Raw genomic sequence first — 27,175 nt, forward strand, 5'->3', positions numbered from 1 at the left:
GAACAGCCGCTCTGTATGTGATGTGAAAGAAACCCAGATGCGGGAAGCGAGCAAAAGTGCATTTTGAGCTGAGACCCAGGATCTCATACAGTGAGAAGTTAAAACCTGGCTCAGTGAGAACACACCAAACACTGCGTGACATCTGCCCAGCTTTCACCTTTTCCGAGCGGACTGCGTAACAGAGCTTTTGTGGGAAAACCAGGGGAGGTGGCAACTGCTTCTCCATGAAGAAGGGATGGTGTACAGATGTCACAGTGTTGAAGAAAGCATGCAGCCCTCACCTAGAGACCATATTCATTAATTGTAAAACCTTTTATTCACAGCAGGAGTTCTCCTTGTTTGGTCTGCATACAGACAGGTGTACAAACCGCTGGTCCTCCGCTGGAGTCAGAACAACCTGAAGCTGAACAAACTCAAAACTGTGGAGATGACAGTGGACATCAGGAGAAGTCAACAACACTGCCCCAATCACCATTCTCAATAACAGTGTTTCCACTGTGGAGACTTCAGTTTCTGGGATCCAGTATCTCCCGGGACCTAAGATGGACTTCAGACATAGCCTCAATCATCAAAAAGGTGCAAGAGAGGATGTCCTTCCTGCATCAGCTCAGGAAGTTCAACCTGCCTCAAAGGCTACTGATCCATTTCTACACATGTATAATCCAGTCTGTTCAATAAACATCCACCATCGTATGGTTTGGGTCTACCACCAGACTGCAACAGACTATAAGGACTTCAGAAAATCATTGGTGGCAACCTGCCTTCCATTAAGGACTTAAACACCTCAGATTGAGGAAACAGGCAGGAAGCGTCGTTGCAGACCCCTCATATCCTAAACAAAAACTTGTTCTAACTTCACTCCTCTTGTAAACAACCAGACACAAAAACAGTTTCTTCCAACAAGCCGTCATCCTGATGAACAGTTTGCTGGTCATACACTATCACTAACCCTCTGACACCAAAACATCCACTGACTGGCATCATCACTCACTATCACTGTCAACACACATTGTAAATTTCATTGCATATATTGTTGATTATGTTACCATTTTTTGTATACATTGTTTATTTTATATGTTTATGCTATTTAACTTATTGTTCAGTCTGTTATAGGTTTTTTTTTCCCTGTACAAGTATATTGAGTGCAATGTTTAAACCAAAGTCAAATTCCTTGTTTGTGCACACATATTTGGCCAAAAAAGCAGATTCTGATTGTAGAAATGTTATTATGGAATGCACAATTTTACTCCATATTTCAGTGAGTAATGTGTGTCTTGCATTTAATTAATAGTGAGTTATAGCTTGTATTATGCATTAAACCTAGAGCACAGCATTGTTTATTGCTAGTTATACTTTCATTCTGTAAATTAATTTTGTTTAATTCAACATAATCACAACATACTATGTCCTATATTTTTTCATAATGCTGATAGGGTATAATGATTTTTAATTCTGCATTCAATACTGTCAATAAGCATTTTTACACTGTATGTCAATTTTCATACCATCAGGGTATAGATAATTGCTACCAGACCCTAAATGAATTCTTCAGAAGTTTTAGGCCAGAGATGTACTTTCTTTTTCACCACAGCTTCATATCGACAACCACCAGCATGGTGAGCACGTTCACACACTAGCCCGTGCGCTACACATGTTACCGGAGGATACCACTAGAGGGCACACCACATAACTCACACCATATAGAACTTCTAATTTTCACATGACGTAAACAATACACGTGGCGACTCTAAAAGAGGTTACTATTTTGCTCATTCTGAGATCATAGCAGAAAAACGACAGCAGTGTGATCATACGTTTCTCTCGTTCTGCCAATGCAAAAAACTGATGATAAGAAACACCACCAATATTTTTAAATGTCCACCACACAACAGGCATCTGTTACCATCCCCTTCTTGCTCCAACCATTCATGTGTACACAAGCCAGCCATGATGTGACGACATACTTAAAAGCAAGTATATCTCCGGCCTTACAGTTATTTTGTCTCATCTGTTGTTCTGTAATAAGCTGAAACAGTCGTTACATTGAGAACTTGGAAGTAAATACAATTTTGAAAGTCTTCTTCCTGGAAATTGTGCTTGACAATCATCAGAGGTCATCGAGGCGTAAGCCTATCTTTTATCAGGACCATGCACAGCCTCCTTTCATCCCAGGAGATGGATACAAATACAGCAAGATAAAATATAAGGTATGAATCACATTGCATATATACAGTATATGGTAAATATACTCTTCCAACAAAAAATGTTAGATAAACTGTATATGTGGTGCTAGTTCTCCTTTTGTTATGTTCAGTTACAGGGTGCCTACAGGGCATATGGGCTCTAATCTAAGGCACTGTTAGTTCTCCCCTTCTAAGGTTTAGTTACAGGGTAACTACAGGGTATGCATGCTGTAATTTAAAGCAATATTTGTTCTCCCCTTGTTACATTTAGTTACAGGGTATGCGGGTTGTAATCTGAGACACTGTTAGTTCTCCCTTTGTTACATTTAGTTACAGGGTAACTACAGGATATGCAGACTGTAATCTAAAGCACTGTTTGTTCTCCCCTTGCTACATTCATTTATGGGCAACTACAGAGTGTTCAGACTGTGATTCTTTTTTTTTTTTTATGGTCACACCATACCCTGCAATAATATGATAATAATAACCAGTTTGTTAAAACACACATGCACTGCACAAACAAACACATGCCCACACATCTTGCATAACTTTTGAAAATAAATCTTGTGTGATTGAGCAAAATAGTGTTAAAACTACAACATAAGTTTTTGGAAATTATTAGTTTATTGTTAGCTTCCCATGGTCTTTTGATATAGTTGCCTGTTCTGTTCATCCTCAGCAATGAAATAGGAGATAAATTGGGTTTATTTTAAACTGAAAATATTATTATTATGGTTTTATGTATTATGTTTATGGATGAATTACGGTTATGGATGAATAATAAGTTACAGAGCAGATAAAACTGGATGTTTCAGTGCTTGTTCATGAATCCAAACATGGGTCAAATCTGACCCATGAATACAAAGTATCCCAGAATTATGATGGTACGATGTAGTTTAAAATAAAATCACATCAGGTTTATTAAGTGATGCAGAAGCTATCACTCCATCTTCCCTCAAATGTCCAGATTTTTGTTCAGTTTCATGGTCATATTGCACTGTGCAATAATTTTGTAATGGGCATACAGAAATTAAATATTTTCTCTTCGTTCCTCCCAAACATCAATTACTGCTCAGTTGGTCATACATACTGTGTAATAATAGAATAGATACCTAGTAATTAACTTATAGCTATGATATAAGTTTTTGTAATATCCCAAATTGTTACCCCTTTGTTCCATAACTGCCATCTTGTTCCCCGGTACCTACATATATGTACTGGTCTGTCGTGTACTAGTCCTCCATTACCATACAAAATATTACACCACAACTCCTGAGTAATTACGCCATACCTTACGGGCTGTAATCTAAAGTGTTACAAAATTAAATCAGACAAAATTAAAACAGAATTGTATCGGCCTATTAGCTGCTGCATTTGTTTGTTCAGTAATGCTGCACACATGAAATCTGTTTGCCTCGTACATGCAGTGGTTTTCTTTGCAGTTTGGTTCAGATTACTTTGTCTTTGCCAGTGGTAATGTCATCCACAGAATGTTCACTTGGAATGTGGTTTATGCTGGATACAACAAAAATCAGGGATGACAAGTCAAACATGAGAAATTCACATAAATAAATCTCAAACTGATGCATTATATTTTACAAGCAGTGCCCTTTAGTGTGGTCTCAGGGACATGTGTAGGTGTGTTGTTGTTGTTATTGTGTGTGTGTGTGTGAGTGTTTGTGTGTGGGGGGGATAGATAAAAAAAGAGAGAGGGAGAGAGAGGAAGAGAGAGACACACAACATGAGAGTGAATCATTCTCTCACTCACTATTCTCTGAAGCAGAGCTCTCTTGCGGCATAGCCAGAGTGCAGTGGACACCGCTCATGCGTACAGTGCGTGAAGCGATGTGTGTGTGTGTGTGTGTGTGTGTGTGTGTGTGTGTGTGTGTGTGTGTGTGTGTGTGGTGGAGGTGATTTGGGCCTGGCCAAAGGGACAAACCACACAGAGGTATAAAGCAAAGAGAGAGCAAATGAGACACCTTCTTCGCAGGTTGAAGTTACAGTAGGTGAGTTATGAATTACAATGAGAGTGTGTGATTGATTGCACATGGCAGCCTGCTTTTAACTTCACTGTGTGGCAAAATGCAATTGTGCATAGAACAATATAAACTTCTCAGCTGACTGAAAATAAAGATGAAAACAAGGTTGAGGGGCTAAAGCTGTGCTCATGGCCCCTACAATGTTCAGTGTTCATTACATCCCAAAATATGAAAGTATTGGACAGAAAAAAAAACAAACAAAAAACCAAACATGCTAATTGTTTTACTACTCTTAGGCTGTATCAGCAGACTAAAAATGTAAGGTTTGTCCTGACTGTGGCACTAAAAGAAAGGTCATAAGGTCATTATAAGCAAAGGAGTTTTGATTATAAGATTTTGGAGGTGTAAATGAGTTCAGAAAAAAGCATGATAATCTGTCTGCTTGACAGATATGATAAAGGATACGGTAGCTTTGGTGGTGCAATGACCAGTGCAAGCAGTGTTCCGACAGTTCGGTATTGCACTGACCTTGAAATTGCTCATCCGTGTTATATTTTGGTGCATAGCACAGAGCGCATTCAATAGCACAACCAGACATTTTTGAATGGACTGGGGTGGCCCAAGTGGAGCACTGACTGACTGGGGGGGGGGGGGGGGGGGGGGTTGTATATGTGCGTACAGACAAGCGTGTCTGAATAGCATTAATTAACCATTTCTCCTTTAATAACAAACATTACAGCATCTTCCAATTCTTTACCTTCCTGTGTTTAAAATTTTGATTTAAACTCTAAATAGATCTACCAACCATATATTACATATGTGACAGAAGGCTTACATGCTCTATTCTTGAAGACCTCAAAAACAAATTGTACCTCCAAAGGTAGGCGACAAAAAAACTGCACATTCAAAACTGCACTCACAATAACATTTTTCTCCACACAGTGGAGTAACTATTGCCCATTAGTTACTTTACATGTCACAATATGATCAGCATGCGGAACAGAAGGAAATATTAATTACAAAGCAGGTTTAGATCCCCCTTGTGACAATAACTGAAAACAAAAATAAAGTTCTTGGTTCAAAGGTTTGGACTTTTTTGTATGATAATGTTGGTGTGCACGTTAGAACTCATTTGAATCCACAAGAAAAGTGTTCTCTCAGTACTCAGAGTTACTCAGGAAGTTGAATCGGTGCAGTGAAGAAACAAACACTCAGCAGCAGTGAGTGTGACAGCTAACTAGCAGCACTCCGTGGGGTCGTAACGGTGTTTGTGCCAATTAAATGAAATGACCAAAATGAACTACTTCAAACAAGGCTCGTTTTCATATTTTGTATGGTTACAAATAATACAAAACTTTGGGCCTCTAATTGAATTAATTGTTACTTAACAGACTTTACCAAACTTAAACCAGTGTTGGTTGTGAGTGAGCTTTCCTCACTTGTTTCCTTTGTTATCTCAGTCTGTCTCACTTTAGTCCCACCTATAACCTCCTGCCTAGCACAGAAGACTGACACCATACTGACACTTTACTGTCCTCAGAATTCAATCTGAGGTTGCTGATTATTGTAGGAAGAGTAGTTTCAGTGCTGTGGTGTGATCTAACGCCTGGCTGAAATTCCTCCAAGTCGTTATTTTCTTTAAGAAAGGAGTTAATTTGCACTGAAACTAATTTTTTCAGTATCTTACTGATAAATAAAGTTGTTGTTTTACAACAGATGTTTTGAAAGCTTCTGGGAGGAAAAATAATACAGGTGAATTCTGCCACGGTTCCATCTTTTTTTTTTTTTTTTTTACAGGGTTTGCTGAGGTCATCTGCATTCACATCTGCAGCAATGCTGGCTATGATTGAAATTATTTTGTTATTGAAGAATGGTGCAGGTTCTTCACAATTAGATGCAGATAACTGGATGGGTGAGGGCAGTGCTTAGTAGAGGGTCAGTAGCGGAGAATAATATTCTAGAGTTCTAGAGTTCCAAGTGTGTTCTGTATGGTAGTATTTTACTATATAAACCTTCGGAATATCAAACTATTCAATATAAATCAGTTGTTGTAAAAAGTCCCCAAAAAAATACTTTGAATGTCAGGACCCACCCATTAAAACCAAATGTCCAGCCAGTTACTTTCCTGCACAGCAGACGACCTACCAGAGACTGAAGTCTGTCTGAGCATCTGCAGCTGAGCTCTCCTATGATGTTACCAGACCCACAGCAGTGTTAGCTGATGCTAGCAGTGGAAACCTGTGGCCTCGTGATCCAGGAGACTCAGGGATGCAGAGGCCAGGTATGCTCAAATAGAGACAGAATGCTTGGTTTGTGTTTGGACATGTGAACACTTTGAGAAATGCCTGATTGGCAGGGCTGCCAACTCACTATTCACACACACTCAGGCCACACCGCTCATCAATTTTATCACGCTGCTGAAAACGAGCTCAGCATTGTGGCATGAAAAGAGAACACTGACAACGCATGGACAGACAACACAGAGCGGCACAGTGCAACAGCAGCACTGTACAGCTGCACGGTATTCAGACCATTGGGGGAAAGTGAGAAATGTGTATTATATTCTAATTTATTTCCCTGCATGCTACTCAAAGTAATCTCTGTCAGTGGCTGTCCCTCTCCTCTCACACCATGTGCTCGCAGGCAGGAGTGACAGTGAATGACTATGGTTATGGAAGCACTGAGTCTCTTTCTCCCTGATGATTAGAAATCATCTTTTTTTGGGGGGGGGGGGTATTATAATGCAAAATCATGAATGGAGTGGTGCCTCAATTGTGAAATCTAGTCATATAACATAATTTTAGATTTTTTCATTAACATGACACAGGGCTGTCACACTCTGCGTCACACTGTGTGTTCAGAATAGCCATTACATTCTTCCACTGCAACTGTACAAAGAAAAGGAGATCTGGACAGCCGGCTGTGAGTGCTCAGTAAACTTCACTGGATGGTCGCCGCTCAAATCATCTCCAGGGACACGCGCAAGGATCGCAGAATTAACTGCTTCTCCATAGAGTGATAACAAAAACACTCCACCATATTAATGCTACACTTACTTACTTCAATTTTTTGGGTGAGTATTCTACTGCCAGAAACAGACAATGCCATGGGTGTCAAAGGAGTCTTGAGTTCAGTCACGTTTGTCGCTACTGAAGGGAACTGGGAGAGATAAAGAAAGATGAAACAGTGTTATGGTTAAATACGCACGCATGTACACTCACACACAGTGACCAGGGGCCGGTATTCACAAACATTCTGAGAGAACTCTCAGAGAGCTCGTAACTCAGCCTAAAGACCCGTACGAAGGAGTCCTTGCTCAGGAGTTATTGAGGAAAATGACAATGTACCACAGAGTTTTATTCCAAGATCCAAATGCACCACACACTGCTTTACAACAGATTTGAAAATTATGAGAAAAGTCGTCTGTGAGTTAAAATCCTGTACCTGTGCTCGATTCCATCCCACCAATTCTTGAAGATAGTTTTTTAACAGTTTCACAGGGGAAGCTGTAATAATTATAAATCAGTCACTGTTCATAGGTGCCTTTCTTACAGCTTTTAAAACTGCATTAACAGACCAATGTCCAACCTGCCTTTTCTGAGTAAGACTTAAGAAAAAAACATGTTATTAAACAGCTGAATGACAGCTGACAGTATATTTGAGAAATTCCAGTTTTTTTTATGTTACCACTTGGCAACATTCTTACAAATTGTAACATCAATTTCCATAATTACGCAGACGATACCCAGCTTTATACGTCTGTCAGCTCAAATGACTACAGTTCTATCAGCAGCTTAATTATATGCATCTCAGCCATCAGCTTGTGGATGACTCAGAACTTTTTCACAGTTAACTCAAGACAAAACTGAGATCTTTGTTATTGGACCAAAAGCTGAGAGAGAGAAACTGTGTGAACACCTAAATCTACTCTAAACACTCAGGTACAGGTGGTTACATGGACACTAATGATGCATTTATGGTCAATAATGTGATTAAGGCATTACTCCGATTAAGGTTGCAGTGACTTGACTGGCAAAACAAGAAACCTGCAAGCTACTGAAGGGCTGATATACCGGTACTTGCCTGATTGACGCGTCTTCTTTTTGCCGCATGTAAAGTGAATAATTCACAGTCCAAACGTGCGTGCAGCCATACTTAAAGTATATTTATTTACACATCAAGAGACCTGTTCGCAGACAGTAATCACGCACTTATATCCTTAATAACTTGCATGCAAACAAACATTATTATGATGACGATGCTTATGCAGACGACGGCCAGAAAAACTGTTTGCCTCTACCAACACACCTGATTGTGATTAGTGCATCACCTGTTTGAACGTTCCCATACTTCACATACCACTGGGCAATAGGGGTAAATACCACAGATAATATACACAGAAAACAACACAATAGAAAAAATGACTCTAATAAAGGTGTTTACATGATTTGGCAGTTCTTCTTGTTGTTATTTGGCTTTTGTGTGGAACTGTGGGTGCCATTAGTTTCTGCATCCGTCTGCGCCAAGTTATACTTCCATTATCAGCGAAAAGGGCGACACATTCAAAAATCTCCCCGTTGTGAACCACATTATGTCCATTTCCCCTCAAAACTTTAAGCATGAGTTCTGTTTCTTCTGCTGACCAAACATGCTGTTTTTTCAGTCCTGCTGCCATCTTTCATGTGACGTTTATGATGCGTGTCACTTCCTGTACATGCACAATGTGACTAGAGGGAAAGAAATGCGAGAGAGAAAGTAAAATCTCTGGATAGTTTTGCCCGGTCCTATCTGTCTGACATGGTTAAGACATTTAGATGTTTGTTAATTACACCCCAAAACTCTGGAATAGCCTCTCTGAAAGTCTTAGGGGTTCCAAATCTGTTGACACATTTAAACGAAATCTTAAGACACATTTATTTAACATTGTTTTCTCCTGGTGTCTTTTCTTTTTACCTGAAGGCTGTTTTATCTATTCTTATCCTGCTGCTTAAATTCAATTTTATTTTACTCTATTTCATTTTCCTTGTTTTTAATCATACCTTATCATTTATTACAATTACAATTACATTTTGTTATGTTATGTTATTGTTATGTTAAGCACTTTGTGTTGCATTTTATGCATGGATTGTGCTATGTAAATAAAGTTTCTGATAATAATAACAATAATAATAATAATAATAATAATAACAATAATAATAATAATAATAATAATAGTGAGTGTGATTGTTATTATTATTTAATAAACTCCAGATCGTACCATGGGACGTTGCTGAGACAGACACATCTCGCGATACTGAATTGCTGAAACAGAGGCAGGTTTCGAACGAAGTTAATTTTCTCTTTTGTTTGTCTGTAAAATACCATGTCAGTGTCAGAAAGTTCGAAAGATATGCGGCTTGTGAAAGAAACACCCAATGTCCACTTGGGTGACTGTGGGGCGAAAGAATAGGTCGTAATCTGTTCTTACGTTCACTTATCCTATTGGAATCAAGGCTCGCAAGGCTCCTGAGGGCCATGCCAGTAGCGAAACCCATGTGACACAGGTACAGAAAATTCATCTTCAGCGGGGTGTCTTGGTGAACCGACTCTGTTTATTGTTTCCTTGATTCTTCAGTTACAACAGAAGTTGAGCGTCGCAACTGTCTTACTCAACAGACTGTCCCGTGTTAAATGCGAAGACCGACTTCGCCTCCATCGGCTCAGAGTCTGTCCGTTTAAGTAAAAGCGAACCTTATGTGAGGTGTCCTTCTCTGTGTTTATGGGTAATGTAGTCATTTTAGCCCTACCCCATTTCAAGTGTTTGCCGGAGAACTACAATACCCATAGCTCGCATATGCAAGCAGGTTCTGTTGACATCTTACGGTGGGCCATTCACACGCGCCCAAGTCTTGATTCGGCAGGGCGCTTCAGAAGGTACCTATCGATGTTTTACGATGTCTACCATAGTTCATTTGTCTGGATGCGTTTTATGTTGACAGGTCTTCACAGTGCTAAAGCTAATAGGGATGTGGAAGTGGCAGCCAGCCTGTCAAGCTAACAGTAGCTAGCAACAAAAAAATCATTGCTCAGCGTGAGTGAGCATCTTTCACTTTCTTGTGTTTGAAGTTCGTAAAAGTGGAGAAAGACCACGTATAATAATTTTAACGTTACAATATAAAACGTTAGATACAGCGCATTGGCTCTGGCACGCGCCCTGTTCTCCTGTCTAGGGAGAGCAACGTTGGGTCGTCAAACACACCTGACTTGTTATCACAGTAACTGTGGCAACGTGTCACGAACAAGAAAATCATTTCCGATCTCAGACAAGTTCGTAGTGTCCAGTCTTCAGTTTGGCACACACGTTTCAGAAAGTAAACTTAGTTCTTCCAATAATTCGACGTTTATTACTGGCTTTCCAATTTCTCTCCAACCAACATAAGACAAGAGAAGACAAGATAAGATAAGATACCAACACTTTATTAATCTCCCTTGGGGAAATTAAAAAATAAAATTGCTAATGGATGAAAAGTGAAAAGTTTAAGTAAAGTGTTTTTCACTATTGCACTATTGCATATGAAAAGGAAATGTAATATTGCACAAGATATTGCATGGATAAAAACACACAATAGTGCAGAACAGTAAGTATGTAAACACAGTGCTACATTAAATAATACAAGTCTGATCGCTGCTGCTGGAATGAAGGACCTGCTGTAATGTTCCTTCTGACAGAGTGGATGTAGCAGTCTGCTGCTGAAGGTGCTGCTTAGGGCCCCCAGCGTCTCATGCAGGGGGTGGGATGGGTTGTCCATGATTGACGTCAGCTTGGTTAACATCCTAACATCCATCCATCCATAATGTTCCTGCCTTGCACAAACGGCTGTTACAATCAAATATTTAGCTGCTCAAAGGTGTTTTTGTGGTGCTCATTGTTTTGCCAAATACACCAAAATACCATAGTGGTGTGTTAGATTTGCTAATATGTTCCTACCTTTTGAGTGTCATTCTCGTTTAGTAAAGCAGCTGTAAACTGACAGTCTTCATGGAGACACGTGCCCATTGATAAGCTATGTCATGTTGTCATGTAGAACCACACTGCCATCACATTTGAGTTTACCTTGTGCATCTGTCTGTCTGTCTGTCAGTCATAGAAACAAGCTGGAAATCCAGTGTATGGATTAAAGCATCAGAGAACAATGTCTCCTCCACGGCTCACAGGTGCACTGCGCTCCTTCTCCAATGTCAGCAAGAAGGAGGACTTCACTGAACAGCTCTATGATTTGAAGGTGAGGCCAGCAAGTGGACAGTTGGAAACTAGTATTGCAGCAATAAAATGTTTATTTTTTTAGGTGCTGAATGTATATATAGAAAAAAGAAGTTTCATAGGGCTGCACTTGTTTCTTAATTCTGCTTTAATGTTTAAGTATTCTGTTCCACCATCGAACAGCTACTGGATGTGATGCTGAAATAGAATTTCATGTTGCGTGAGGAAATCAATGAAGGGACCAAAGGTGCATAATACTGATGATTACATCCATCAAGGCATTATGCACCTTTATTCAAGTGAAAAGAAATTTTGTAGTTCCTGATGTCAGTCTCTTTGGTATGTGCAACAGGAATTGTGTGACTACTCACTGCTTTCCGGTTACTCACCTTTACTCTCCTGTTACTCCTTCATATTGCAGCTTTACAAGCAATGGTAGTAGTGGCGAAGTCTCAAATATCTTTTGTCCCACAATATATGTTGTCATATCTACCAAGTCGTAAGCAGAGGTAAGCTTTTGAGGAGCAAAAAAGCCATCGTTTCTGTGTTGTGTATTACATCAGGCGAGAATCTCTCAGTACTTCAATCAGTCTTCAAATTATGATCTATATTTGATTCAGCTTCAAATCTGAGTGTGCCAATTAGATAAGAAAAAGTACTCCATCAATATAGTATCGCACTTACATAAAGCTGAAGGACTCAGATAAAACAGATTAAATAATGGATGGTCGAAGCAAAACAGCAGTTCAAGAATGCTTAACTTTTCGAGAGTCAGGTTATGCGTTTTTGTAAGAACTGTTGTTTTGTCAGGGGTGGGCAGAATACTTGTTTTTATCACTGTCACCGGTGTGATGTCATGCTATTACACAGATTTTGCAATTCTATCATTACTGTGATAACAGTTTTATCATATCAAAAATAACGCGATGTACTCTGGCTGAGATAACATGCAGGCAGAGGGCTGCGTACGTACTTATCGAACTGGTGGTACACCCCCAAACTATCCTCTAACTATACTAACTATACTATCCTCTCGATGGCTCCAACTCTGTTAACATGAAGATGGGAAGGTAACATTATGAGCAGTGCATGCTAAGTTATCAGTTGTTGGCTGCAAGCATCAAGGCAAGAGTCTTCATCTACTCTCACCTCCAAGGAAGTGCAGAGCCAGTGGATTAGCTTGATGGAAATGTCCTCACAGCTACCCGGAAACTCTTAGGGTAACGGTTATAAAGTTATGTGTGTGCCAATTATTGTACTTCAGACTGCTTTGAGGGTCAGTAAAAAGCAGAACTGAAGTTCAAGGATGGATCAATACTGCTTTACTGTTTGATTTGCTGGTTAGCCTGTTGAATTTGGCTTTAGTATGTTCCACAGCTAATGTGGCTAGTAGCATCTCCTGTACACCCACAAGCTGGAGAAATGTTGGCATATTTTTTATTGAGGGACAGTCAAGAGAAACTGTGCGAATGTCAAGCCTCATTTGAAGCCAGTTTAATAACCAGAGTAGTAGCTTGGATGTAGGTAACTGTTTTTTCATGTTGCTTCATCTCCACACGACATACACATCACAAGCTCAGCTGGTTTTGTTGGTACAGGAAAGTCCCCTGTGCTGCGTGCCACGTCAGTATGTGAGTCTGTTGCTGCTGTATGTAAATGTACTTGATACACATGCCCTGTTGTACACTCACAGTTGTACTTATATACTTTGGGTTTCTGCCAAAGTATATTATGTCAGTCTGTGTGTCTGTCAGTGCTGGGCAGTAGAAGCAGTAAAAGCAGCAGTTTTACTACTTTAACTACATTTCTCAGTAGCGTGATGCTAATCGTTCTGAATCAAGCAGCTACTCAGTACCTCACCTCTTTTGTTGATCAAGTCATGCCGTAGCATCCACACAAGATACATTTCCCAAAGCATTTCTGAAGCTCAGATGCAGCGGAGGTGTCTGCAGCAGTCTGAAATAAAACTGCAAGGTTCAGTAATGACGCCACCGCCATACACGGACGTGTGATCAAATTTTGAGTTAACAGTTTGTCCAGCACTTGAGTCTAAATTTAGCATACCCACACAGGCACACACACATGCACACACATACATACACGCGCCCTGGACACCTGCTTTTTGTTATTATTATTATTGGTTTGTTGTCATGATATTGGTTTTAGAGCAGTGAGGGCAGAGAGCACAGCTTATTGGTTAATTAGCAACCTAACATTTTTTGCCTTTTGATGTGTTTGACAGTTTTATTGATTACTGAAATAGCAGTTGCTGGTTCAATGTAAAAAAAATAAATACACATCTTAGATGTAATAAACTGCTTTTGGCTGTTTGCTGTGTCTTAGTTTGCTTCGTTTCTCTGAGCTTTGATGTAGTGAAGCTTCATTTTATGTATCTTAGCTCACTATACTTTCCAAGTAGCTTTCCCAACACTAGTGTCTGTGGCTGCCGTATGTCAGTGTACTTGATTAACTCTTATACTTATATCATATACTTTGGGTTTTCTGCCAAATAGATGCTGAGATGCCTAATCCCCCTCTTCTAACTCTGAGAATGACTCACATTACACTTAATAATGAGCCAAAATTACGGGACAGATTACTCTTTCCAGGACACATGTAGGCCTACACCTTAATTTCATTCCTATTTGGAGTCAATGAACATCCATTTTCTATCCCTTTTTCTTTCCTAAGATGTGTTGCCTTACATTGTTGATACAGTGAAGAAAGGTAGAATTATGTTTTGATTGGAGTATTCGTTTTATTTTTGTGATACAGTGATATAATACCATCACTGTAGAAAACAAACAAACAAAAAAATACTGTGATATAAATGTTAGGTCATAGCATTGACCACACTGGAAATCAAAAATTGTAGGTGTTCTGAACAGCCAAAAAAACAAAGAAATAGTTCTGAAAAGAATAAAAGAGGTAGAGAGATGGTGTGTGTGGGACTGAGTCAAAGGAGACTACAGCGTGTGTGTGTTCATGGTAATTAGGAACATGTCATATAATGCAGCACTGTGGCTCTTTGATGTGTTTTTAATAGTTTTGGACACATACACAATACTCATTTGTTGGATCGATTAATTGTTGGTTTTGAACTTTTACTGTAAGAAAAATCTTGACTATTGCTCGCGTTATCATGCTGCAGTGTCCCATCAATGTATGACTAAATTCATAAAAGCTAAATTTCTCATATATGTTGACAAAAGTCAAATTAATGAAGTCAGCATATTTTCCCACACTGAATGTTATACGAGAAAGAAATGTGTCCTGCTTTGACACTGACTGGAGGGTTCTGTCTTTGGCATCAAGTACAGCAGATTGTTTTTCTGCCAAATCTGTGAGCAAGCAAGTAATGTGATTTTGCATGTTACGTGCATTACAGAAATATTTTATCTTTGATGACACAGCTGGCATATTATGTGGCTCTTACCCAGCTCCCTTTTCCCCTCCACATGGAAAAATCCAAATGTTTTCATTTTGGTTGGATAAAATATCCAGAAACACAAATGAGAACACTGCTCGAGACTGTTTAAGTTGAAGATTAAATTCAGCATCCAGTTACTGGCATGAGAAACAGTGGCTGTCATATTAGTGTGTGCGATTAGAGTTCACAGTGTGAAACATCACTCACAGTGATGCTCAGTCTGCATCTTCGGAGCAGAAGACACATTGCCACAAGGTCATGTTAATGTATGCTCGATAACTAGCGAGAACAAGTGTCACATACTGCTGCTATTGTTTTTGGACATACTGTTTTCCAGCATGTCCCACACCACCACTGGTTGATGGATAGTATATTTGTTGGCTATATAAATAACTACATGACGCATGAAAACCCTTCACAAGAAAAAGACAGAAAAACAGTAAAAGGAAAGAATAAAACACAAGTAAGAACAGACCTTAAAAACAGAAAATTACAAACACGAGACAGCACAAGGCCAAACAAAGGGTGTCTTTAGCTGCTTTTTAAAGGCATCAACAGATACCAGTGAATGCAAGTCTATAGGAAGAGAATTCTGCAGTGTTGGAGCCACCACTGCAAGGCCATGACCACCTTTTGTTTTCTGTTGAGTGTGAGGGACAGACAGCAAGCCCTGGTCAGAGGACCTAAGTGACCTACTGGTGATATAAGGATGGAGCAGGTCAGAGATGTACACAGGTGCCTTACCATGCAGGACTCTATATGTGAAAACAAGAATCTTAAATGTGAACGTAAATAAGATGAAACGTGATGTGAGTCGCCCTGCTGGACCTGGTCCACAGCCTTGCAACAGCATTCTGGGCTATTTGTAGATGGTCCAGAGATGACTTGCTGTGGCAGGTGAAACAGGAATTACAGTAGTCCTGCCAGGATAATATGAAAGCATGAATAATCATCTCTCGTTCAGGCTGTGATACAATAGACCTGAGTTTGGTTGAGTGTTTCTGTTTCTTCAATGGCAGAAACGTACAGGTCACTGATTGTTTTGTATGAAGAAGAGAGCAAACTTAGCCTGAAAATTTGAACCAACACAAGTTCCACATCCCTCCCCCCGCTGCACTCATGCACTGCCTCCAAGCCCCTCCTCCCTGCGGCGTCTGCGCAGCTGCCGTGACAACCAGTAGCGTTAGCCTTAGCATCGGAAACAAGCTAACTCCGCTACATACCGTACGCGCTGCATGTGAGTGTTACTGTAACAATCACCATATTAGCTTTATGATTATCTGTTGTCTTAGCCGTATATGCTGTTGTTGGCAGCGGCGGTATGGACAGTTTCTCCTTTGTGGGTGGCTGTAGCTTCTCCATAGCTCTCACTAGCCTCCTGATGCCGCTCACAGAGCTGTTTAACTGAGCGGCAGCCGGCAGCATGAGCGGAGGGAGGGGGCGGTTCGCAGCGTGTGTGAGTAGTGATTGACAGATGTCAGACACTCCTTCAGACACTTCTCTGGCTCTGATTGGTTGTTTTGTGTCGGGCGCGGTGGATTCTTGCAAATCGCAGTAGGAGCAGTAGGTGGGACCAATGGAGCCTTTTTTTTTTTTTTTTTTCACAGATTACATGTTTCATGTACTGCTCTCTGGGCATAGGGACAGTTTTAGCAAATATGACAAAGAATGATCTTTATACAACTTACCTACTGCAGCTTTAACTGTAAAAAGTTATTTGCCATCCAGTCCTTAAGGGCAGCCAATTGTACAAAACAGTCAGTTTGTCAGTCTCATTGGGCTTAAGAGACATGCAGTTGGGTATCTTCAGTGTAACAGTGAAGAGATACCTTTTAAATCTGCTAATAATATGACCTGAGGGAAGCAAATACAAAGCAAATAACACAGGACCCTGAGGCACGCGACAGGAAAGAGCGGTGGTTTCATACATGTAGGGACCGAGTGACACAGAAAACCTTCTATCAGCCACTGCCACTTTTGTCGTCGCTGCCTCAGCCTTTCAGTGAGGATGCTGTGATCTGTAGTATCAAAAGCTGTGCTAACATCCAGCAGCGCCACCACAGAGCATTCACCCACATCAGAAGACATCAGTATGTCATTGGAGACTCTGAGACGAGCTGTTTCAGTGGAATGCTTCCGATGATAACCAGATTGGAATTTATCTAAAGTGTTGTACTCAGTCAAGACAGACGTGAGCTGTTTGGCAACAATTTTCTCTAATGTTTTTGAGATAAAAGGCAGCTTCAGTATCAGCCTATCATTTTTAGAAGGGAAGGTTATTTTATTTATTTACTTTTTTCTGAAGAGGGTGAACGACTGCATGTTTTAAAATACGCCTGGACACAACCAGATTGCAGGGAGCAAGAGATCAGGCATGGACCAGTAGACCCAAGTACATTTTTAACCATGGACATTGGTAAAATATATACAGGGCTTGAGGAAGGTTTCATAATGGCCACCAGGTCATTGAGGTCTTTCAGGGAAGGTTTGATAGAGAGAGTAGAGAGTAGAAGATGGGATGATGCTAGTCATTACTCTTATCCACAAATTTGAAAAGATGGGCTCATCAACAGGTGCAGGGTTAACTGCTAATGGTGTCAAAAAGGGCTTTAGTGTTGTGTTTACTGAAGGAAATTAGGTTGGCAAAGTAAGAAGACTTTGCATCCTTTACCATATTAACACTAAAAACTCAGATACAAAGTTAGCTAGTGAAGTAGTGAGAAATCACGAGAGACTGTCCCAGATACCCAGCATGCAGCACAGGCTAAGAGCGCGGAAGAGAATGTTAGTATGTATGAAATTCTGTTGTTGACCATCAAAATATACCTGATGCTCTAGCATATGCCAGATGTTGAGCACAAAAACTTAATGTTAGATACCTGCAGTGAATGAAAAGTTCGACTCGGAGAAAACTGTGTCAATGCTAGATTTATTATCAGCTGCAGGGCATCACAAGAAGAGACTGTGCACACCTGCTCGTGATTTTATTTTTTTCTAAATTATTATTGGCATAGCAATGTGATGCATTTTCCATCCAAAGCCAACAGTCTGCCACCTCTGTCAGCTGTCGCCAACTCACACACTGAAACTCTAAACACTTGTCTGACAGGCCTGACAAACTTTGGTGCTTGTCATTGCACCAGCCGTAAAGATGTAGTACCACCATCAGCTCTGTGACTTTAGCTAACCTTACCCTATCCATTGGTTAAATAAGTAGTTAAGGGGTTGTTGGATGAGAGAAGAGAAACAAATTGCAAATACTCGGATAAAGTACAAGTACATCAATTTGCTTTTCTTAAAGATGCTAGATACAGCTAGTTGATTATGTACTCTGCATTGACAGGGATGCTGAAGTTTTCCATCCATAGCTTTGTGAAGTGGAGATGTGTTAAATCTGCAATAATTGAAGTTTTGGCCACATGTTGACAGTGCGACAAGGTCCAAACCAGTGACTCTCAAACAGCATGCGTGGCTCAAGACCCTGCTCTCATTCCCAGAGCATCAAAAGTGGATGCTTTGTCCTTCGGTGTCTCATACTGGAGATATGCTTTAGTGTTTATTTGAGACACAGCATGCTTTCAAGAAATTGAGTCTAAACCCATCCTCGGTAATTTTCAAACAAATTCTTTTTTTTCTGTTAATAAATATTTCATGAGTAATATAATTGTTTGTCAAATTTTATTTGGCATTAATAAAAAAAAAAAACATTTACATTGTGATTGGAGTAGTGATAACACGTGGTAAAGAGCCTATTTTGCACAGATGTGGCCTGCCCTTTGGCTCGCCTTGGGCACAAAAACTTTGAAAACCACTGTGACGTCACCTTTTAAGTTGATTTGACCAACACCGATATGCTGACGTGAAGTCATTTGATGTTATGTTTTTGTCCACCTGATAAATGTCCAATATTCATCCTCTTTTTATGTCTGTTTTGGTCTCCATCAACTCCTGAGGGAAATATCTGTCTCTTTTGATGATAAACTAAATACACAAGCTAGTTGCTAACTATGTCTGCTGTATGGTGCTGGGTGGGTCGTGTATAAATTGATATAAAAGTATTAATTAAAGGTGCATTAAATAATCAATTAGCAAAATACTTGCTGATAAATTCTTGCTTGATTTACTAGTACTTCTGTTATTTGAGACCAGTTATCACAGGCTACAGGCTGGTTTGCAAGTAATTGGTAAATTACAGGTAGAATCCAGTGCTGTATTTTCATGTGTTGTATGCTGATAAAGCCTGACAGAGATCTAGCCAATAGCAAACTGGTGCTGTGTTAAATGTATTGAGAGCTATTCCGTCCTCTGGTGTACTTTTCAATTTAACATGTTTTTTTATTGGGGTGTGTGTACATGTTTTCCCATATTTTATTCAAACCATGGTATGTATATAAACTAGAATGGTTTTAAGAGTATATGGTGGACATCAGACATTTCTGAGAAAGAGGTGCTGCTCTCCTCTAGACAATATCTGAGTGGGTTCTTCTGGGTTGGATCCTCCATTTTCACTGGTTTGCTTACATATGTTTGTACATATGTGTTTCATATTTTTTTTTTTATTTTGCTACCTTGCCAATCATTATACCATCTTTTTAATTCAATCTCCAGTGTTTTCACTTTATGTCAGTGAGCAGTAGCCTCTTCCTAACCTTGAAATGAAATTGGAGGCATTATTCAGCCACTCATGCAGAAAAAGTGCTTGACTGGTGACCTGTCCAGGTGGCTCCAGCCCTTACAACTGTCCAAAAGATAAGTGGATATAGCTTAATGGATGTATATTATACAGTATATTCAATGGCAAAGAAATTGTGTTAGAATTCTCTGAGAATTTCCAGAGCATTTAGTGGTGTATTCAGATGTAAACACAGAATCATAACTGTGAGAACTCTAACTTAATATCTCTCCTTTGAAGTTGTCTGAATTAAAGCAATACATTAAAACAATTCATAGGAAATCTGTTCCCGAGAGTCCCTAATGATTCAGTTCTGAAATGACTAAACTTGCAGTCTTTATGAGAAGAGGAAAATAATCTCAAGATTCTTTAAAGGGCACTCCATCAATTTTACTCCTTAAAGTCAGTTTACTATTCATGAGAAGTTCTACTCGATCTCAGACTTGTTGCATATTGTCTTCTGTCACTCTGTTGGAGTTTTGTCAAGTCTGAGAAAATAGAGCTTCAGTTTGAATTATTTGTAGTACATGTTGAAAATTTGCTGTCTAGCAACCACTGGCACATCTACAGGAAAGCCTTATGTGCCTGTCCTTATAAATACACAAATGAAAAAGATGGAATTTCTTTAAGAATTTCTTTCTTAAGTGGGATAAAAGGCAAAATACCTTTGCTATGGTTCTTTAGTTTGATCATGATGGATTAGAATCATTTCTGCTTGAAGACCTGCCAGACAAGGCATTGATTAATTTTACAGCAAATATATAAGATTAACTGCACTATATCAGTGACTGACAACAGTGACACGCAACATCTTGTTCTTACAAAGTATCTGCACAATATATCAACAGACTGTCAGGTACATTGGTTTTGTCCAAGGGTATGTGGGCAGTTAGAAAAACCTGTGATTACTAACACTTTGAGTATTACTATTCTCTTTCTTGAAATGCTTTTTTTCTGTGTTTTGCTAGACCAAACGGCTGAAGAGATGGGAGCTGTTTGCCAGAGAGGGCCTGACGTGGCAGAAGATTGTCCATTTCTGCACTGAGCATCAGGACAAAGCTAAGCAGCAAGCTGCCAGTCAGGAACTGAAGAGCCTCCTACTGGCAGCCAAACAGATTGGTCAGTAACTCCTCAGCCTCAAATCCAATGGAATTTCATTCAGTCTATTTTCATGTGTTTGTGTTAAACTGATGAAAACAGTTAAAAGTAACAAAATGCTGTTTTTAGACTGCTTGTCTAAAAATGATTATGATACACTTACCAGCCAGTGAGATTATGGTGTTGTTCATGTGCCTTTGATAGACAAGGGTTAGAAGTCATTGTGAACTTTAGCAAATTATTTCTTAAAGGAAAATATTCTATAACCCACGTGGTTTTAGTTATGTCTGATCTATATGGACATCATTAACATCCAGTAAGTTTCTGGCACTGACCCACCAACCTTTGACCCATGGGAGTGCCATGAAATTCCACCGAGTGCCAGGTTTTTAGAGATTTCAGTAACTGACTGAGTAACTGAAGTAAGTGCTGAGTCAATGATATTGCCCAAAAACCCAACTAAGCCTAAAATCATATCATAGAGGTCCACTTGACATTTGGCATTGGTATTGAAAACAACCAAAGACACTGGAATGGACATCGGAAAAGGAAAAGAAATAGAATTATGTCACATATGTGAATACGTTGATGTTGCAAACTGCTGAGAAATATGTTCTGACACTCCACATACAAACAGCAACGTGTGATGATAAGAACAGTAGGAATACATTAAAGCTCACAAGGAAAATCATGTGCCTGCTGCCATCATGAGGGTTATTTCATGCTTAAACATTTGTTGAAGAACCACACAAAGATATATATAAAGTTGTACAATCAACATGTGCCAAAAAGAGAGCATTTTTGGCTGAACAGCTTCTTTCCTCAGACTGCGCACTCCACCATAAAAAACTTCTTTTTTTATCATTAGAATTTTTAGGACTTATTATTCTATGACTTGTCATACAGTAGCAGGAGAAGCACAGGTGAATGTCATAGTACATTGCCAAGCAATGTTGGATATACATCCCTTTGTAGTTAGCCATAACGGCTATTCCAGCGATCTACTGTGAGTATACTTTTGGTCAGACTCAGAGACAGATGCTTTGCTTTGTACCAGTCTCATTTACCCAAATCTCTAAAGCTGAGGTGGCAGCTGAAAATCTGCCATGACTTGTAGATGGAATCATCAGTTAATGTCAGTGAGGTTAGTAAATCAGGTATGTTCCTCTTGCTGTAAACTGCATGAATCCTACCACACATATTTCACCATGTGTACATATAAAACAATACATATATTTATAAAGGAATTTCACTTTAATGTAGTGCATGGCTCCTTAATACTGTTATTTTTTTTAAATGTATGCTACAGCTGGCTGCAATGACTTTATCAGAATCAGAATTGGCTTTATTGGCCAATATTTATGCACATACAAAGAATTTGATTCCAGTTTAAACATTGCACTCAATGTACAGTGTACTTACAAATGGGAAAAAAAGACTGAACAATAAGTTCAGTAGTGCAAATATAAAATAAACAGTGAAAAATATCTACAAAGAATGAGCAGGCAGTTCAGTGATCTGCAGTGGCTAACAGAGCGTAGAAGTTGGAACAGTTTGTGTCCAGGATGTGAGGGGTCTGCAGTGAGGCGTCCTGCCTGTGTCCTCAGTCTGGAGGTATGCAAGTCCTGAATGGAGGGCAGGTTGGCACCAATGATTTCCTCAGCAGTCCTTATAGTCCGTTGTTTCCTCTTGTCCTGTTTGGTGACAGACCCAAACCAGATAATGATGGATGTTCATAGAACAGACTGGATTATTCCTGTATAGAACTGGATCAGCAGCTGTTGAGGCAGGTTGAACTTCCTGAGGTGATGCAGGAAAGACATCTTTTTGATGACTGAGGCTGTGTTTGAAGTCCACCTTAGGTCCTGGGAGGTACTGGATCCCAGACACCTGAAGGTTTCCTCAGTGGAAACAGTGTTGTTGAGGATGGTGGTGGGGGCCGTGTTGAGAGGCTTTTCTTCAAGTCCTCTGTCATCTCCACAGTTTTGAGCTCCAGGTTGTTCTGACTGCACCAGAGGACCAGCTGTTCGACCTCCCATCTGTATGCAGACTCATCACTGTCTCTGCTGAGACCAGTGACCATCGTGTCGCCTGCAAACTTCAGGAGTTTAACAGATGGGTCTCCTGAGGTGCAGTCTTTGGTGTAGAGGGAAGCTGGGGGGCTCCAGTGCTGAGGGTCCGTGGGCTGGATGTGATTTTCCCCAGCCTCACTGTCTGCTTTCTGTCTGTCAGAAAGTTTGTTATCAACTGACAGGTGGAGGCTGGTGCAGTGAGCTGGGTGAATTTTGATTGGAGCATTTCTGGGATGATGATGTTAAACACAGAGTTCAAGTCAACAGATGGCATCATTGTGCAATATATAGAAAGCTTTGAGATTTGCATCACTTTGCCTTTCCTAATGTTGATTGTGAAGCAGCCATAGCCCTAACAAGCTAATTAAACGATGCCTGAGACCTCGGTGAAAGTTGGATGAGAGCTCAAATCTCTTGGGGTGCCTAAATCTTTGCATCGTGCCCCTTTCCTTTTTTCCAGTGTAAAATTGTACAGACCAAGAATGGTCCACTAATGTTCCTTAAAATGTTGAAAAGAATGTTTCATCTTAAACTTTCAGTTTACCGTCTACTCCCTTGACTATTCACAGTAGCAGAAATTTGGACCAGGGGTGCCTAAACTGTTTTGTGTCACTGCAGGGATACCTGGTGCAACCCAAACTATTTATATCACCTGTCCATTCTCATATGAACAAAAGTAACATTTTTTGAAGTGCTTGGTGTCAACAGGACATGGTGACAAACTTCGGCTGAAATCTGGAAAGAATACAAAGCTGGTCTTTGGCAGGAGAATGCATATTTCTCAGTCATGGGAAATGCTAGTTTATAGTCTCAATGGACAACTAGATGAACATATGATTAGTTCATCAAGTTTTATTTAAAGTACAGGAACATACAGAAATAATGTGTGTGTTTTTTTTTTTTAGATCTGTCAACTTTGAAAATGCTCACCAAGAAATGAAAATATACTAGACTCCAGAGATGTAAACAGGTTCTTGACAGCATGCTGTAGGCCTACATGCTGTAATCTTCCCTCTATGACTTAAAGTGTTAACTGAACTTCACAAGTCAATTATGGACCTCTCTCGTGAAAGCCTGATGATTTTCATTTAGTTTGCTTTTCACTCCCTTCATGACAGTATTTTTTCTTCTCACTCTCCAGTAAAGAGTAACAGTATTTGTTGTTGTGATGCTCTCCAGTGCTTTTATGTGTTGAACCTGCCCTCAGTCAGTGTGACTGGATCCAAATAAAGAAGTTGCTCTTAAGCACATGCTGGAGAGGATGAAAGCAGCCATTCTGCTCTGCTACGTGCAGCAACGAGTCTGATGCTTCCAGACCATTTTAATTGGTTTAAATCCTTTTCATCTGTTTCTGCTTCCCTCTGCCTCTCCAACCTTCTTCACTCTATTCTCCTTCTGTCCCTCTGACATTTTTTCCTCTAATTGGACAATTACTCTGTTTTCTTTTTTGTTAAGTGCAGTTCTGGTTAAGCATGAATTGTTTGGAATATTATTTAAATGAGGTGCAAGGATCTTAAACAGTGAGCTCATGCTGGAGCCTTTACTGCTGAGAAGAACAGCTGCTGATTCTTCTCTGGAGCTATGAATAGGGCAAAGCTCAGATTTAATGGGCATACAAAAGAGAACTGCCATCTAGATACCACTAATGACAATTGAAAAGGTGAAGGTGATTGTTGCAGCTATCCTAATAATCCTTATCATTAAAATGATGATTTGTACACCAGCTTTAATTGTCACTTCAGGTGGAATTTGTGCTATTGTTTGGGCTGGACGTTACTATTAGGCAAGTAAGGCAACTGGCTCACTGGCGCCCGCAACCATGAGGGCATCTAGTAGCTAGATTTGCCTAGATTTATTGTGATGTTTAGATATAATACAATAGAAGAAAATATATGTATATAGTATACATTTGTACCTGCATGTTTTGGTAGTTAGTCCCACCGGTTTGTTGAAGTTTCCTGTATAATTCTCAGTGGATTGTATATGTATTGAATTCATAAGCCTGTGTATTCCAATAATTTATACTTGAGACATTATTTCTGACAGAAACATAACATTACTGAAAGCGAGATGCTTCTTATTAGTGCAACAAGTAAAATGGCTTCTTTTTTAGACTCATTTTGGTGGTATTAAGCACAATATTTCCCCTCTGACATGCAATGGAGTCACTAAGTACATTTACTCAAGTACTGTACTACTTGAGTAAAAATACTTCTTCCACCACTGCTATACCAAAATTCTTGATGAGGAAAATGGTGTAAAAAAGCCCTGATGTGTGGATTTGCCTAGGGCACCAAGTATCATGAAATCAAAGTAAAAATCTGTTGTGCTCTGTTTCACAGTGGGGACCGAACATGGTCAGGAGGCCATTGAAAGTGCTGCTGTCTTTCTGTTTGAGACCTTCCACAACAAAGACCATGTGGGCACAGAGGAGACCCGGGCCATTAAACAGATGTTCGGCCCCTTCCCTTCATCTGGAGCTGAAGCCTCCTGTGCCTCTGTGGCTCAGCTGGTGGCTTCACTCGGAGACTCCCGTGTAGAGGACTTTATCCAGACCCAGAGCTCTCGTCACAACCCTCAACGAGGCTCCACTTTTGGGCGCAACATCGCCTTCTCATATGACTGCTACACTCTGGACCCACTCGAGGACCTGCCCTGCTCTGGCATCCATGAGGAGAAAGTGAACCTAGACTTTATCAACTTCCTCAACAACCAGCAGAGCGGGAGGAAGATCACCGGTGAGGAAGAGGTGTCCAGCTCAGTAAGATCTCTGAGCTCTGGGGATGGAGCCATTCTTAGAAGAGAGGTAGAGAAGTATCTGAACGGCGGCAATATGATCTCATCCAGCCCAGAGGAGCTGTGCACCTCCCTGTTTGAAATGCTGGCCTCCCACAAGAGCGACGATGAGCTGCAGAATGAGGTTTGTGTCACTAGGAAATCCAGTATTTATATATTAGATAGTATCTGATAGGAATTTAACGATACCAAAAACTCAAGGTACGATAATACCTTGACCACGATTCAATATTTATTGCAATATTTTAAAGAAGAAAGAAAGAAAAATGACATGAAAAAATGCCCTTTATTAATTAATTGCTGCATACAGCATCTTTTATTCATATAGAAAGTGTTTCTGCTTTCCTTCTTTTGTAAAATAAAATAAAAATAGCCTGTCATGACTTAAGAATGTCAAAAAATTAACATGAAATATCTTTGGCAATGAATGATTGAACTGTGTAGAATTTCAAAACAAAAGCAATGCAGCAGTCAGTGGCACACTCTCCTGGAGATAACAATGATGAACCTGATGCAGAATCACAACCGTTGGGTTAAATAAAGATGCTCCACTTGTCTTTCACCTCCTGGTTGAATCGAGGCTGCTGTCCTTCTCCTTGTGTCCTGTTGTGTGGATGCAGATGCTAAGTAGACACTTGTTTTAGCCTTCCTCTAGCACAGAACATAGTTCTCTCTGTTCACACGAGAGAATGTAGCTACTAAATGCACCTCACACATGTAAATCAACCAGGAGTTAGGTGGAGTCAGGCATTGCCAAGATGGCAGCAGCCGGAGCCACTGTCACTGAGCTTCACAATGGCTCTTCAGAAACCTATGGCTGAAGTCACAGAGACTGTGTTTTTGTTTTATACAAACTATGGATGAAATTACGCAAACAAATAAGACGGAAGTTATAAATGTCACATGGCCCGCAAACTGACAGGTAATGATTTAGAAATATGCTAAACCTTTTTGACATTTACAAATGGATCCACAAATGTGTATATATCACTTTACATGTATTGTTGAGGCGAAATCTATAACAATCTTAGGAGAATTTGAAATAAATGTTGACAGAGTAAGTTATGCCAATTTGCAAATTGCTCTGTACTTCAAATAACACCAATAAAAAAATCATTTTGTTCACATCAGTGTTTAGGGGGCAGCCCAACTTCTTATGAAGACTTTTGAGATCAATTTGAACTTGAACTTAGAAATGAGGAGTCTATGCTCCACATGGTATTTCGGGTACATAAAGTTTGACCTGTCCTAATGGTGCATTTAATATCTTGAGGCTCCTATTGATTCTGTAACCTTGACCTTCATCAGCAGGCCTTTTGGGTTTGATCCAGATGCTGGATTTATCATGACCTAGCTGTTAGCCAAGTCATCCTTGGCCTTTACCTCCACACCTTTTTAGACATTTTACAACCTTCTGCTTGGATTTGACCTTCATTAGTAATAAAAACCACTTGGAAATATTAGCAACTCAACATGTAGAGCACACAGAACCAGAGATCAAAACCTAATTTCTCGACTTTAGAGGATAGACTGATGAGATGACATCATGTGTGAGTGTGTGTGTGTCTGTGTGGACCTATGTCCACTCTTTGTAAGTGCTGGAGAAAGGTCTGGCTAAACCCTCTATCATGCTGGTATAGGGAAAAAAAATGCCATTGCTTGCTCTTATTTCTTTATCACAGTCACAGTTGCCGCTAAGTCCAGG

The 27,175-nt window shown here is 39.9% G+C and overlaps 1 protein-coding gene across 3 annotated transcripts in view; it reads left to right on the forward strand.

Moving 5' to 3' along the window:
• Positions 1 to 9,993: 9,993 nt before the first annotated feature.
• The window catches only part of ascc3 (activating signal cointegrator 1 complex subunit 3), a 155,659-nt gene continuing 138,477 nt past the window's right edge, over positions 9,994 to 27,175 (forward strand). The window contains exons 1-4 of one of the 3 annotated variants that reach the window (XM_076737118.1): positions 9,994 to 10,075; positions 11,284 to 11,424; positions 20,473 to 20,623; positions 25,017 to 25,594. In XM_076737118.1, the coding sequence (XP_076593233.1) occupies positions 11,335 to 11,424; positions 20,473 to 20,623; positions 25,017 to 25,594 (819 nt within the window). In that variant the 5' untranslated portion in view covers positions 9,994 to 10,075; positions 11,284 to 11,334. Of the gene's footprint in view, positions 10,076 to 10,206; positions 10,233 to 11,283; positions 11,425 to 20,472; positions 20,624 to 25,016; positions 25,595 to 27,175 lie in introns of those variants that run through there. The other 2 variants (XM_076737119.1, XM_076737120.1) reach the window with 2 other exon arrangements.

Source organism: Chaetodon auriga, chromosome 8, assembly GCF_051107435.1.
Source record: "Chaetodon auriga isolate fChaAug3 chromosome 8, fChaAug3.hap1, whole genome shotgun sequence".
In the NCBI taxonomy this organism is placed as follows: domain Eukaryota; kingdom Metazoa; phylum Chordata; class Actinopteri; order Chaetodontiformes; family Chaetodontidae; genus Chaetodon; species Chaetodon auriga.